Raw genomic sequence first — 16,114 nt, 5'->3', positions numbered from 1 at the left:
AAAGTTCTATAGTAATAATAATAATAATGTCAAAATATTATTTACAGACTGTATTTACAGACAATTTTATTTTTTAGGTCACACAAAGGTGGAATTGTTGCAGAGACATTTGCAAGGTCAATTCAATTCAATTCTCAGTTAAATCAACAAGTGATAAAGTCTGGGCGTGACACCCCTTATAAATGCGCTTCAGTTACCACCAACTATCTGAAGACGCTAATAATTTCACTCTAACTGCGTGTGGCAATTAGCGCCGACCTTTGTGAATTGGACTGTTTTTGCAATGAGGCTCATTTGCATAGAAAGGGGCAAATTTTGCGCCAAATGTATGCATATTACCTAATTTAAATACGTGCAAATAGCACAGGAGCACCGAGACGCTATTTGCGTGGCAGCGCAGTTAGCGGTGCATTTCACCCTTTGCGAGTGCTTTGTGAATTATACGGTTTCTTTTTGTCTTATTTGCACAGGTTTAGCATCAGCAAAAGCCGCGCAATCCTTTTGTGAATTCGCCCCTCAGAGTGATAATGTGCGCTCCTTTTAAAACCACAGATGCACAACAGTTTGTAGACATTAACCATTCATCCATGAAGGCTGTGACCTTTTCGCTTTACCCTCATAATAGGCAATCTATTCTGAGAGGTTGTTCACGTTAGCAATGAGTAGCAAGGTTCAGCATTCACTAACTCATTCAGTTTTCACCTGTGATACCTGCTTCTTGAATTGGCTTGGGCAACCAGCGGCGGTTGTTCTTATCCAGCACAATGAGCCTTTGTTAAGGTCTCAGTGTTTTGAATGCTGTTGCCTGTGTTCCTTTGTCTCCTTGTTCAGACAAAAGCTTGAAAACAAAAGTTCAAAAGTGGGCATTTCTTACCAGGCAGCTGCTTAGATTCGGGCCACTAGAGGCAAACAGAAAGTTTCACTATTTTTTAATGTGTGTGTGTGTGTGTGTGTGTGTGTGTGTGTGTGTGTGTGTGTGTGTGCGCGTGCTTGCGTTTGTGCGTGCATGTGTGTGTGTGTTTGTGTCGCTGTGGAGTAGAAATACAGAAAGGAGAAACAGAAGAAGAGTGGGCGCAAGGAACAGGGAATTCGCATATTCATCTCTGTTCCTCTGCGAGACCCACTGTATATCTTAGTGTGTACAAGTGCATATGCCATCATTTTCATTTCCCCATGAATACGCATTGCAGGAGCTATCAGAGCAGACACGTCCAGCCTGTTCACTGTATTAATGACCCTAATGCTGGCCTAATTGCTTTCCCAGTGTGTAAATGTCAAGCACCATGCAAATACAAATGGCACACTTGTGCTTGTTGCCTCGAGTGCAATGTAATGTGCAAATGAGCAGCATTGGGATGAGGGCTTGTAAAGCCACAAGTAGTCCTCAGGAACTCGGTATCCAAACAGTAATTGGATGTGTATGACTTGCAAACTCGCACAAGAACATGCACTTACAGTTCTCTTGGCTGTCGTTTTGAATGTGTCAGGCCAAAAGAAGGGTTAGGGAAGGGAAGATGCCATAAGTACAAGTGGGATTTTTGTCTTACATTGCTTAGGAAAGTCGCCCTTAATGCTGTGCAATAGACGGAGGCATTGATTTTCTCTTTACAAATAAACTTTTGATGCTATTTCCCATCAAGGCCAAAGGATTTCCGAGGGTTATGGCTATGTTATGATGGGTGAAGTCTCAGGAGGACTGTTGTTTCATGCCCACAGGGTTGCAGGTTCAAGTCTTGTTCAGGCTGTTCTCACAATAGGTGGGATCGCAGTGTGTGAAGGATAGAGGTTCTCTTGTGGTGACAGAAAAGCCCTCAGTGCTCAACGTACGCCTGCAGCCATAATAACCCTAGTCTTCTCCTTCTCCTCCACAAGAATCCCTTTGTGTCCTTTTCTACTTCCACCCGTGAAATGAAAGTAACATTTTATCAAGCTTCACCCCTGCAGCTGTAAAAATCAATACAGTGAGAGCTCTTACAGAAAGGTTGTTAATCATGAAAATTCATTCTCTTCAATCTTAACTAAGCCTCGCTCTCTACTCGCGTCTCTGTGGCTTCCTCCTCACACTGACAGCCAGTCAACACAACAGCTACTGAGGGAGCACTAGAAACCGCCATTTCAGTGACAAGTGTTTGTGTGTGTGTGTGTGTGTGTGTCTGTGAGTGCGTGCACACCCGAGAGCTTGTGTGCGTATGTCTCCAGGCAAAATGCATTTAGGGTGAATACACCATCTTGCTAAAAATTGCATATATTCATTAGTGTCACAGAACTGTGAAAGTTGCACTGAAGAGTCATTTTATTCTGTAGTTCATCACACATCTCCTAAACTGTTTCAGGTGCATTCATTATGTATGGAAATAGTATTTTCCTTCTTTGGTAAGAATTAATCTGACCTGTGAATGTTTTTATTGTGCTATTTAGTGGTTTCATGGACGTTACACCACAGCTTTACCACAGAGGCCAGCAGGTCAGGAGGAGCTATTGTGTGTATACACCCACACACACTTCCACTGGCCGCAGAACTATCTCTTCTACTCATGCCAGCAAACACACACACGCATGCACGAATACACATGCACTTTGTGTGTGCACTCACAAACACACTCCTACAAAGGAGATAGAAAAGGATGGACTGGCAGGGCAGTAAGGTGCTGATTCAGGAAAGGAAGGTTACACTTTTATGGCTCTCATATAAAAAACAAGCGGCAGTTTAATTTCAGCGCTTTTAAAACCAGGTCACACCCATCCTCCTCCGGCATAAAACACGTCTAGTAAAGTCCTCTACACCATCGGCCACTCAGTGTGGACACCTAGGGCAGACATTTGTGCCGGAGCAGCACCAACACTGAACTAAACTTTACAGCGGCTTTGCAAGTCGTTCAGCAAATTAATCAAATTGATTTTCACAGGTCTGGAACAAAAGGCCTTGTGACTCCAGTGTGGAAATGCTGATAATGCTGCTGCGAAAGACCATCAGTGGCCCTTAGGACTTTCATTGTGTGATGTGAGAATACCTGAGGAATTAATTGAAGTTAAGCACTTGAATGAACGCTTTATAGTTATGAACCGCAGACAACAATACCAAGGTATTGATAGGAATCAGTCCTCCTGAATTGTGTTTGGTCCTTTTGATAGAAGCCCTATACTTACATATCTCCTCCAGATCAGATATGACAGCCCCATCTCCACCCCATCGCACACAGCAAACAATTTATCAATGGCATTAATGCGTCATTGCATCTCTGCATCCCAGTCAGCTTCAATATGTGACATTTACTTCAGCTACGGACTGCTTGATTGACTGGTTTTGGCTCGTGGTTGAATCGTTGACGGGCTGATCGGCAGGCCGGCTGGTTTCGTATTTCCGTTCTGGCTGACTGGTCGAATCGCTGAGCCTTCCAACTGTAGCCATGCCACGATTTATCCTCAGAGAGAGACGGACTGTTGGGGAATCCTCCGCTGTCATTTTCTCATGCACAGACACGCAGACTGTGTGCTTTGGCTGCTAGTCAACAGGGTTTCAGGAGAGATGGACACAGTGAAATGGCCCCTTCACAGTCTAATGACAACAATACCAGAGGGAGCAGGGGGTTCTCTGTACCAAAATCCCTGAATCGTTACCTATTAAAACGTGCATTTTGCAGGAATCACAGCTTTATTCTAGCGGTTTAGAGTAAGTTATACAGGTTCACTGCACTGCAAATCTGCCTTTATCTACATTGGACACATGGGGCAATAACTGTGTGATATAACCCTTGTACTTAATGGCAACTGTCTATAATGCCAGGAGTAATAGTTAGGTCGACTGATGTAATGCTCTATCATCCGGCTTATGTACTGCACTGCAAACCCCCACCTATGTGTGATTACTACATTGTTACCTCCCATAGTATTTCCACCCATGATGAACTCTGTCATGCCGCTTAGACACACAGACAGCTATAAGCCTTTGTCCTTCAGCCAGACAAGGGATTAACTCCAAGTTAAAACAAATGCATTTTTAGACTATAGGCGCTTATTTACCTCTGCAAATAGAAAGGGACATCTGTGAAAATGATACTTAACTGAAGCAAGCAATTTCACAAGAAACTAGCTCGGTCACCATTTATGTTTGTTGCTTTAAGTACGGTTCAACTCTCGCCTTGAGGAAAATACAGTGGGCATTGTGAAGAGTACATTAAAAGCCTGTTAAAGACAAGCATGAAAAATGACTCCATAGTTCAGGAGAGCAGAACGTTACTGGCCCATCAGATGATCCTTCATCTGTGGGGTTATCTGGGAAAGCCAGGGCCATTCATCAGGCCACTTCCCAGCTGACAACACTGGTTACATCACATTATCTACATGTTTATATTTACATTTTTCAGGTCTCTCAGGCGTAGATGTGGCATGCTGAATATGAAAATTAGAGCCCACTCTCTAACTCTCTATTTCTCAAACACTGCACACACCCGTGCACGCACACACACGCAGGCATGCACACACACACGCACGCACACACACACACACACACACACACATCTTTGTGTAGTTTCCTAAGTCTTTGTATTATGCATGCTTTAGTGGTAAGATTGTCTGTCAGGTTTTTCATGCTCCACTGGTTGAGCCCTTTGGCCATAATAGGTTGGCTAAACAAACTGAGAGGGGCATAAATTCCCCCACTAACAACAACAACAACACCAGCAACAACAACAACTACATTTGGGGTTAATGAGCTAATATGTTAGAATGCAACAGTGGTCAGCTTGTTTGCTTCATTAAGTATTGTGTACTATTTTCAGGTTCTGTGTTTGCCCATAGTTGCACTATTGAAGAAACATCCACTGTCATATTGTGAATATTGCACTTTAATATACTGTACAATGCACTCCAGAACAGGACTGAATGTTGTTCTCTCTTTAAGTGCTGCATTTTATTTCTGCAAATCAAGGCTAGAGTTACTGCTAATATGAAGTAAATATGAGAGCTGAGAGGAGGGAAATGTTAAAGTGCAAAATAGCAACAGAGAGAATCATTGACAAGAGTGAATCTACAAGGAAAGGACATGCACTTCCTCTTTGAAAAACTAGGACACTGTTCCTGAGAGTGTATGCAACAGAGACAGAGCAAGAGAGAGAGAGAGAGAGAGAGAGAGAGAGAGAGAGAGAGAGAGGCAGAGAGAGAGATAGAGAGAGAGATAGAGAGAGAGAGAGATAGATAGATAGAGAGAGAGAGAGAGAGAGAGAGAGAGAGAGAAAAACAGCTTTATACCTGCAGACACCTCTCACATTTTTTTCTTTCTGCATGTACAGTGTACCTCTGCCTCACAATGAGTGCCTATTTATTTCCTCTTGTGTGTACATGAACCAGTGTGTGTGTGTGTGTGTGTATGCACACATCTCTGGATTAGTGTGTGTTTGTGTGAGATTCCGAGATACGCTTGTCAGCTTGTTACAGAGGGCAGACAGCTGGCTTGCCTGACAAGAGATGACTAGCCAATCTAGCAAAAATCTGGCTGCCTTGACACCAATCTGGCACCAATTTACGGATCAACACCAGCACAGTGGACAGAGGCTGACACACACACACACACACACAGATACGACACACTGAGAGCTATTTGAAACCTCTCTGATCTGGGTGTGGGTGGTTTCTCTATGTTTGTGTGTTCGCTCACCCAAGGGCTGCGCCATGATACTTCTTTTTTTCATTTAGTTTGAACAACCCTTTACCATCTTCATAACGCAGACTTTGCTGTGTCCTTCAGTGAGTTCTTTCAAAGTGTTATGATTTGTGCCACTTTCCAGGCAACACTTTCTAGGTGTGCGGTGGTGTAAATTGACCCCATTGAACGTGGAGTTTGAGGAGGATGCTCTCTATTTTGGGGCTCAGGGCATGTTGCATCCCGGTCTGCTCCTCTGCTGAATCATTCATCAGTCTGACTGCTCTGTCTCCTGCTAGGTCATAACATGACAACCCGGAGGAAATAGAAGACACAAGTGTTAGATCTGAATGCGAAAATGCCATTCAAACGAGTTAAGAAATGAGCGTCATCATTAATTTAAGTGTCATAACATCGGTTAATAGTTTATTGCAGTCTCAGAGAGCAGCAACAGTCTGTAAACAAGATTTCAGAGCATGGTGCGTGTGTGTGTGTGTGTGTGTGTGTGTGTGTGTGTGTGTGTAGGATGAGCCAGGGGAGTTGTGCTGGGCGAGTGTTAAAAATCTACACAGCTAAAGGGTCACCGTCTTCAGGGAAACTTTATTGAAAGCTTAAGTGCTTCTGGTGGTCAAACACTTTAAAAGCGTCAGTGCTTTTTGTCACCCACCTTTCAAAAATAGATATATACTGTATATACTCCATGATGCGAGGACAAGGAGACTAAAAGAAAATAGGGCATTGCACGGAGAGATGGAGGAGAGTGGATTTGTGGAGAAGCACGACCTTTCACTTGTGAGGTTTGATGCGTTATCCGATCGCAGTGACGTTCCCAAAAAGAATAGCTGCTTCATATTTCACACAATATCACGTTTTTTAATGCTTTTGAGTGCTCTCTCCTGGCTTGTTGCTTTTTGGCTGCAGATATGGAGGTCAGGGTGAGCTCCAATCTTTTCTTAAGTGAGCTATCTACTTTAATGAGTAAGGAAATACAATTTTCTATGTGCAGAGTACATGGGAGAATGAAAATTGTCTTACTGTACTTTATTTTATGCTTTAGTCAGTGTTTGGTATTGGACAAAACAGTGAGAAATGCACGTGCATCCAGATTACACAAGGCAAAATACCATCTAGAAATACACTTCAAAAGGATTCTCAAGGTTTCCTAAAAATTATGCAGTTGCCATCATTATGAGCCTTGTTAAAGCCTTATTTGTTCATCAAGGATGAGCTATTTGCACTTCAAATAGAAAAGTGAGTTTTTAATATTCAGCTTGGCTTTTAATATCCTATTCTGGCTTGTCAGCAGCAATAGCAACAATTAATTTGGAAGTTTGGTATAAACTTCTAATAATATCAAGCACAGACCTAATGATGCATAACCATTATTTAGATCTGCTCTAGTCACTCCCCAAGTCATTCATCAAACATGGTATTATTTGCACTGTCAATTAGTTGCATAATCCTTCATCAGTAGTAACTTATAGCTTTGCAACAGTTTCTGAGCAGCTCAAATCAAATGAAACATTTGACTTGATGTAGTAGCGTAGCATGACATCATGCACTCCTGCTGTTTGCAGATCCAAGGCAAAGGAAAAATTCAAAAATATCTTACTTTATGCAGTAATTATTCAAGTGATAGGGCCAATAAGGCTTTGAAGCTCAGTCAGGGAGTGACTTCAGTCATACTTTGACATCTGTCCTCTGTATTTTCCCTGATGTGCTCCAATCTTTTGACTGCCAAATACTTAATTTTTTGTGTCGGAAAAACATGCTACACAAAATAGTAATTTGAGTTATGCAACAGATAGCTGTTAAGTATTGCAGTACCCTGTCCATCTGTTCTCCTGAGTTTGCATTTAAGTAACACCATACATTCCACAAAATAATAGCAAGTGTTCTTTGACCTTAAAGGATAAGGCTGGTGTTTTTTAATGCATTTCTTACCGTCAACAAATCCTATGAAAATAACTAAATCAGCATTTGATCAGATTTTGTTTTGCCAACAAGTCTCATTTCAAGGTTTTTAGCTTACAATTGGAGCCAATGACTTCCGGGTTGACGGCTAAAAACGGTACGTGGGAAGTCAGAAAGTAACAGGAGTAGAGCAAACGCATTGTTGATTTTGTTATTTTCATAGGATTTGTTGATGGTAAGCAATGCATTAAAAAACACCGGCCTTATCCTTTAAAGACAAGTATTTGCCATGTAAGCATAAGCACAAAATGTGTTTTGTTTTTTATAATATTCAGTCTTCCCAGTGCAAATGCTGCTGGTCATGTCATGACAATGCACATCATGCAAGATAAAAAGCTCAGTATCTGTCAGCTGTATACTGTATCTGCACACAATTCATCCGGTCGTTTACTGGTGGCTCTCTTCATTTAGTCCCCGTCTCCTCGCCTCCTTTTGGTTTGGTAATCAGACAGGTCTGCTGAAGCCCCCATTGTCTGCACACACTGTTGACGTGACTCTTATACATATGAGAGCAGCTTAGCATTGTGAATGCAGCTCAGCTTTCTGGAGGTTGACCTTTTTCCATGGATTAATAGGCTTTATGCTGGCAGCATTAATAAACAATTTCTTCATTTCCACACTGGGGTAGTGAGCAATCACTCTGCATATTAATGTCAGTTCCCTCCCTGTATCAGCCCCCTCTCACCTACTTTTAGGCAGCCTTGCTCGGCAATCACGACCCGCCGTGTGATTTTCCAAAGGATGTTCATTTCAGAGTGACTCTCTTGCTCTCTTGTCTTTTTATGTCGTTTCACTCTTTATCGGGGCTTTTTATTTAAGACTCCCACTCTCTCCATCTGTCTCTGTCCATTTGTCTCTCTTTATCTTTCATCGTTTCTCCGTGGAAACTGCGTTCCTCCTCGGATCTGCCCCTTCCCCTCAACCCACACTCCTCTCTCTCTCCTAGTCTCTCTCTCTCTGTCTCTTTTGCTGTGCCTCTCCCTCTCCCTGTTTATCTCCCTCCCTCCGTGTCCCTGTCTCTTTGCTTTGGTGAGAGGGCTGATTATGTGGGGCTGAGCAGTTCTGGCCCTCTCGCTGTCTGTGGCCAAGGTCAATTATGGCCTTCCATTCAGAGCATGGCCAATCAGGGGCCAGGGAGCCACTGATGTGGAGCGCCAGGCGGGGGGATCGAGCGGGGAGAAAATCAACCGTTTGGTGCCTCAAAAATGATTCGATTTGCCTCTGGTGTGAAGGTGTGAGCTGTGCCCATATCTCCTTCTCCTTTCTCTCCTTCAATGTCACCCATATTTTTCCAGACATATCAGTTTGATGTCGTGCAGCATTATATGAACAGCTCACTATTTAGAGGTGATATTGTCACAAACCGTTGCTTGTAGTTTCATGATTGTTCCATTAAAATGCATCATGTGACAGGCTTCTTTAATTGAAACATTACATAATTACATAATGTACTTGTGCTGCCATTATAAATCATCTCAGATTTTCATTGTTCATTAAATATGGACTTATAGCTCATATAGAAGCATTAGAGTCAGCAGATCGGGATCATGTGTGTGACATTGATGCAGAGTACAGATTTTTTTATATACTTTTGGTCTTCAGCAATAAAAAGCTAAAAAGGGAAATGATGTTGAACAGTAAAGGAAGACATTGACAGATGGATGTTATTAGATGTAATCTTGCAGATAATTTTGATAGATCAAGTGGCAATAACCAAAACAACAACAAATGATATTACAGCAGAATACAACAGTGGATTTTGCCTGCCTCCTGTGGGTCTTGTCTTGTGTGTACGGATGCATTGGGGATGCCCAGTCCCTTCCAATAGCACTTTGCTATCCTGGAGCCCCTCTCTGTTACCATGGAAACCCAAGAGCAAAGGTATGTGTCATGTTCTGGGTGCCCAGAAGAGGGAGGGAAAAAAACTGAAAGAAAGAGAAAAGGAAAGGGCTTGTCAAGAAAAGCGCAGTAGCAGCTGTCAGAAGGGAACAGCGGTTGTTTCACCTTAATAAAGTTTGCAAGCTGCAGATCAAACTGAAGACTGCCCCGGGGACATTTCTTAGCTCTTTTACTGGGTGAATTAATATAGTGACCTGCATCAAACCTCTTCCACACACAAAGCATTTCAATCAATCTGTCAATATTTCATATTCATTCATTTAAAATGGATGAAGAGGGCAATGGGAGAGACGCATATCAAATGTAACACTTAGTGACATGAAATAGACAAAGAAGACAACAATTATATAGCCAAGTGTCAAATTGTGACATAAAATCTGTTCAGAATTATTGACCACAAAAGAAAAAACTAAAAGCTGTCTGTTTTTGCTCCCTATAGTGAGACAAAGGGAAAACATGAAAAAAACACCCAGCTCTCTATTGACACTTGACACACTTAAAATGCAATCAGAAAACAATGTGTCTGAAGAGAACTCCTTTCACTGCTCTGATCTTCAAATCAGACTGATTTGGGTGACTGACAGCGTTACATCTCCGTTCATCACAAAACATCGCTCCAAAAACAAACCGCCTCCGCCTGTTCTGCCCCCGTAAACACAGACAGGCATTTTGTGTGTTTACATAAAGGCTTGTGATTAGCCCCAATTATGGCCTTGGCATCAGGTTGTGTGATTGCTTAGGCTCGGGGCTGTTTTGCAAAGCAGGAAGGCGCCTTATGAGTAATCAGAGCCGGGCCCAACCTGGACCGGCATAGAAATGATCTGGCTAATTACAGCAGCCAACCAACCTGCAATGCAGCTCACCTGACGAGGAAGAAGTGGAATTAATTACCTAATTGAAGCAACTCAGGGAACCATGAAGGTAAAACTGTTTGCCTTCTAATCGGCTCAGCAACAGAGTTTGCTTCAGCGCGAGAAGAGCATGTTTTAATGCTCTTTTAGACTGCACATCGGGAGAACAAAGGTTATTTGGATCAACGAGTGAATCCGTGCAATGAAGACATTTGTTAAAGCCTGTGTTGTTGGCAGGGGATCACCCCAAGGCGAGTCTTATATCATCTATCACAGCCCTCTGTTGCGGTACCTGTATCATTCTTATCATATAGGAAACCCAACTACAGCTCATCTCCCCACTGGTTCCCTCTTAAGATGAGACTGCTCTTACGTAACCTGGTATCTGTTATGTTTTACCTGCGCTATACAGTGTGTACTAACCTATCCCCACACCCTACCTGTCCCAGCAGACAGGACACAGGCCTGCCTCTCTGACAACTCGGACATGATAACCGGCCCTTTGATAAACTGCTGTTTGCTGCCGACACACAATAAATCCTCATGTGCATCAGAAAATAAATAATGATGGGGTTGAGCATGGCATAGTCCAGAGGGAATGTTTATTTATTTGATATTAAACATGCCAGAAAGCCTCGTGCTCGGGGTTTAATCGCATAAGGCTGCCTTTTTATAGCGTCAGCCTGCAACGTCTCTGCCTATCAATGGATTGTTCTGCTCAGCCTCTACGGTCTGCTATCGTAGCAAGATTAATAGTCCTGATCCTAATCTGTACATTATAGAATTCTCTCCTAGAATAGTCTCATGTTAATTCTCTTGTGTAATGCAATCACTGGCTAGACGGACCGAAGTCAGGATGTAGGATTTCCCAACGTATATCTCACTGCTCTTTGCCTGCATTGGCAGCATTGTCTAATTACAGGGCGTGGAATCACAACACTTCACACTGTGGTTTCTGATGTTACAACATCTCAACTAGTGCTGATGTTATGCACGTACGCCTTCCACTCAGAAATATCTACGAGTCCTCAATCAAGGATAAAGAGGAGCTCTCAGAATGCAGCTGGCTGCTTCTCACGGTCATTATGGTCATCCAAAGTGTCTCTCAGTTCCTTTCCGCCCAGCACTGCTTTCAGTGGAATACTGCCTGGTGGTTAAGCTCTGACAGGAGTAATTTAGCACAGGGCTAATAACGGCTATTATGGCGTGGTGTGTCGTGTGTTCGGAACTGAGCGTTTAGCCCATAAATAACCCCCAGTGCAGCGAGGAGATTTAGCAGCAGCTCCTAAGAGGGGCCTTAAGATCAGGGTCCAATCAGCACATGGAAATATTACTGAGAATTACATTAAGGGAAAACTTGAACATCAAGGGTTTTTACTTTATGGATATTTCTTTTAAGGTATCAGCCACATTTTGCCTAGCAGTTCATGTGTGATAATCAATCCTCCCAAATGTATAAGCTAATGTTGAATCCCTTTCTTTACCTTCACCCAAATAGTCAAGTCAAGTCAAGTCAAGCATGATTTATTGTCATTCAACCATATAGAAGAACGAAATGGCGTTCCTTCAGGACTCACAGTGAAACAAGACAATACACAACACTACACAACATTTAAACAACATTTAGACAACATTTAGTGCAATAATCTATATTTGTTCTGGCTGAATCAAAGAGCAAATGAGGCAGTAGTGAGTGAGTAAGGCAGTAGTTCCCAAAGTTTTTCATATGAAGGACCCCCAAATACATACACATTAGACCACAGACCCCTGGTTGATAAGTCTGAGAAAATTTTTTGATGTTGGATATGATTTAGTACAGACATTAATACCTGTCTATAGTGTCATCCGTACACGTTCTCTCACTGTGTTAACTTCCAGGGTGTGTAATAACAGTGAAAATAAACTATTTCTCATTTTCCCCGAGAATCCTTTCATGGACTCCTGTTGGTCCCCTGACCCCGCTTTGGGAACCACTGCAGAAAAGGGACATACTCCTCTGAGGCTTTATGCATAGAAGACTGATGGCGGTTTTGTGAAGCAGCTCAGTGTGAATTCCTCACAACAGATGTGCTAAGACCTCTCCAGTGGTGATGAGCGTGCTTTGATTAATACACCCCGATGAATGCCTTTATTTTTAGCCAGGCGGGGCGGACAGTGTGGAAACGCTTTTTATTACCATCCTGGTCGGAGACGAATGGGGAACAGCAGAGAGAGATATGGTGCTTCAGTGTTCATTTGTCATTGACGAATTGGGGTGTAAAGGATGGAGAAGTCACTGGATTAGTTCTGTCGTTATTCACACAAAGTATAGATGGCAGTCATGGACAAATTGGTACTAGGAGAGATAGTATTTGGGAAATTGCAAAGAATGATCCTTTTAAGCCATGTGAAAACACATTGAGGAACAGCAGAGCAGAGTCTACATAGTGCAGGTCATGAGTGTCTGCCTCGCCTTCTGAGAGAAATAGCTGATTTTACTAGTGCTGAGGTGCTGGGGTCAGAGCCTAACAATATATGCTTTCTGCTGGGAACATGAGCTAATTGACGAAACCAGTGCTCTTACATCTGATGTCAAGGTTAAGGCCAAGGAGAGAATGAGAGTTGCATTTCATCACAGCAGGCTATTAGGCCGGGCTTGAATCAGACATGATTATAGCCGGTTAGACTCTCTCTCTATACTGTAGCTATAGCTCAGGACACTGCAGTGCTTGTCCTTTTCAAGACAGGTGGAAGAATGGAGTCCACTTTACCTGGCGAGGCACTTTCTGCGCCTGCCATAGCATTAATCTGTACATCGCAAGCATGAAATGAAGGTGGCATTCATCCTTGTGACCTCCATATAGGGCTATATGTTCAACTATGAATTATGAATCGGATTTCAGTGTCTTTCCTGTCGAATGTGAAATATTAATTATTAAGTCGTGTCTGTCTGAATGTCGCCTACATAATAGTCAAATGAAACCTCTTGTCCAATGTTTTGGGTCCAAAAAGCCCCCATTCTTACAGTCTTTCTGCTCCTTGTGTCTGTGTTTGCAGGAACTCTTTACGGCGGAATGCAAGTTCAAAGAGTCGGTGTTTGAGAACTACTATGTGATCTACTCGTCCATGTTGTACAGACAACAGGAGTCGGGGAGAGCTTGGTTCCTAGGGCTCAATAAAGAGGGCCAAGCCATGAAGGGGAATCGAGTGAAGAAAACAAAACCAGCTGCTCACTTCCTGCCCAAGCCATTAGAAGGTACCCGATAGGCACTTAGAGATCTAATAACAACATTGTTATGATGATACTTGATTATGCAACTGTGGTTTTATACACCATGTGAGGTATTTAGGAGTTTCATCTATCACACTTTCAACCCCATGTACATTTCTGAGGGAGCAGCCACAGCTAAAGCCTGTCACGTCGCAACAGGGTTCCCATCAAAGGCATGATCCCGTCCCGAGTAACAGCACCACCGTGTGAAAGATAGTAATCCATCCTTGACATGTAATTTGTATTTATGTGGCGGTTCATAATTTACTGCTGCTGTAAACATATAGGAGCCGGGACAGCTCTGTCTGTGTAGCCATGAAATGTTGATAGTTTATGGTGTGGCAGCAGATGCCCAAATCACTCTCGTCAGCTCCCAGCCTGATTTGTTCCCATTATTTAACATGGAGTCAAGTTGAAGTGTGCTGTCAAGACAGTAATACAGCTGTAGTGCAGCGGCTGTAAAGTCGGGGATAATGAGACTGTTTCGGCTGTTTGTCCAAAAGCCTTTGGTTATATTCAGATTCAGTCCTCAGAGAGAAAGGAACAAGTTAGGATGGTAGCAGCCCACAGGCGAAAAAAAACATCTGATTCTGTTTTTTCTGTAAATTATGTCTTCAATGCAGATTTTTGAAGCATTTCCAAAGGATCTGTTTCTATAGGGAAACCTTTGAAAAAAGCAAGGAGCCATTGTTAGGGAGAGATGACACATGAATAGCTTTAGATGCCAGCAATCCAAGGCTAGGGAAAGAGGAGACTTCTTCCAGAGGTTTTTACTAACAGCTTTCTCCCTTATCTCCCTGTTTTCTGTTTTCTCTCTGTTGTCTGCTCCTTCCAGTTGCCATGTACAGAGAGCCATCGTTGCATGATGTTGGAGAGACAGTGCCCAAGGCGGCGGTACCTCCCAGTAAAAGCACAAGTGAGCCGGCGGTGATGAACGGAGGTAAACCTGTCAGCAAGCCCGATAAGCCCGCCACATAGCCACACCTGACCAGCGCAGAGTGTGTGTGTGTGTGTGGAGGGGGGGACACGATGGAGGCAGGGCTTTTCCCTACTAGACTCCAAACCCTCTTTCTTCTGCGGATCAGATCCAGGCGAACCTTCCTTCCTTTCTTCTCCTCCTCCTGCTCCTCCTCCTCCACCTCGTCCTCCCTCTCTCCAGCTGTCTCATCATGGGTGGATGGATTCCGAGGAGGCCGAGTGTCTCCGGCACAGGAGGGAAGAGGACCTCTGATCATGGAATGCCTTTAGATTCCTCTGTAACTGTGAGAATCCATGAGAATGACGCGTGTTTCACAGCCACACTCGTGGCACCTTGCTTGCTGATGGTTCATCCAAGAAAACCCCCCTCTATAATGCCCTGTTGCAGCAGAGTCTGTGTAACTTCAGATCTATTTTCTATACCACAGTTCACCAGCTATGTTCTGGGGTAGAGACTGTACAGATAGAGTAAATACTTGGACTGTCATCCTCTATTTTTTACGAGTATGTTCCCGTCTCCCTCTCTTTCTATCTCCAGTCACACACTTTTCTCTTTGTCAAGTAACTTAGAAAAGAAAAAAACATTTTGCAAGGGCAATGTGTGATTTTCTAAGACACACATTCACGCCAATGTGGTCTAATCAGCATACAAACACAAACATATGTAAAGAATCCCAATATTCCTCTTGCCTACTGTAAAACATGCACACACAGAGAGACACACACGCACACACACACACACATGCACACAGTCTGTGGGGAGGTGAAAATCAGAGTCTTAGACTGAGTGTTGCCTTTTTACGGCCAGATAAAAACACACTGGAGGCTGGCAGATAGCTCCCGCAATCATAGTTGATGAAGTGCTAATTACCCCCACTGCAATCAATGCGAGGAGCCCCCCACACACATACAAACACACAGACACACACTCATAAGCAGATGTGCGTGTGGGTTGGAGAGTGCTGTAAGGAGTGGTGTATACATATCACTATCTAAATCCCACCAGCGGTTCAGTCCGCCTCCTCTGGTAAATAGAAACCTGAAGTCTATTTTTCTTTAATCTTATTTCAGAGCGTGGGCTCTAGGAATATCTCTAGGCCTTGTAGGCCTCTGTCCCTCACTCGCTGACTTCTCTGAACTACGAGGCGAGGCTTGTGGCTTTGACTCAGATGGTCTATAACTGCAGCACTGGCAGCCATCTTATGGCAGCGTCTACTTAAAGCCAGAAAACAACATGGCTGAATACCAGTAGGCGACATTTATACTGGCTGCATCCCCGTTCTGTTCAGCAAACTAAAGCATGGGCAAGGTTAGTATTGTGTTCTCTCTTCTTGCAGCAGTAATACAAGAGATGGCTTATATTGTAACATTTTCACTGTATAAAACTTAGGGAAAATGACTATTAAAAAAACATAACTTTTTAAATGACTAGATATTATGAGAGGATTTGTCTCCTAGCTCAGCATGCAGAGTCCAGTACCGATCATCTTGGCCTATCATGTGCCTGTTTGGACCTTGATTCCC

The 16,114-nt window shown here is 43.2% G+C and overlaps 1 protein-coding gene across 3 annotated transcripts in view; it reads left to right on the top strand.

Moving 5' to 3' along the window:
- The window catches only part of fgf14 (fibroblast growth factor 14), a 90,292-nt gene extending 75,702 nt beyond the window's left edge, over window positions 1–14,590 (top strand). For all 3 annotated transcript variants that reach the window (XM_071923534.1, XM_071923536.1, XM_071923535.1), the window contains exons 4-5: window positions 13,399–13,597; window positions 14,448–14,590. In XM_071923534.1, coding sequence (XP_071779635.1) covers window positions 13,399–13,597; window positions 14,448–14,590 — 342 coding nt within the window. The remainder of the gene's footprint in view (window positions 1–13,398; window positions 13,598–14,447) is intronic.
- The last annotated feature ends 1,524 nt before the right edge of the window (window positions 14,591–16,114 follow it).

Source organism: Centroberyx gerrardi, chromosome 10 (assembly GCF_048128805.1).
Source record: "Centroberyx gerrardi isolate f3 chromosome 10, fCenGer3.hap1.cur.20231027, whole genome shotgun sequence".
NCBI classification, from domain to species: domain Eukaryota; kingdom Metazoa; phylum Chordata; class Actinopteri; order Beryciformes; family Berycidae; genus Centroberyx; species Centroberyx gerrardi.
This window is presented reverse-complemented; position numbering and strand designations above follow the sequence as displayed.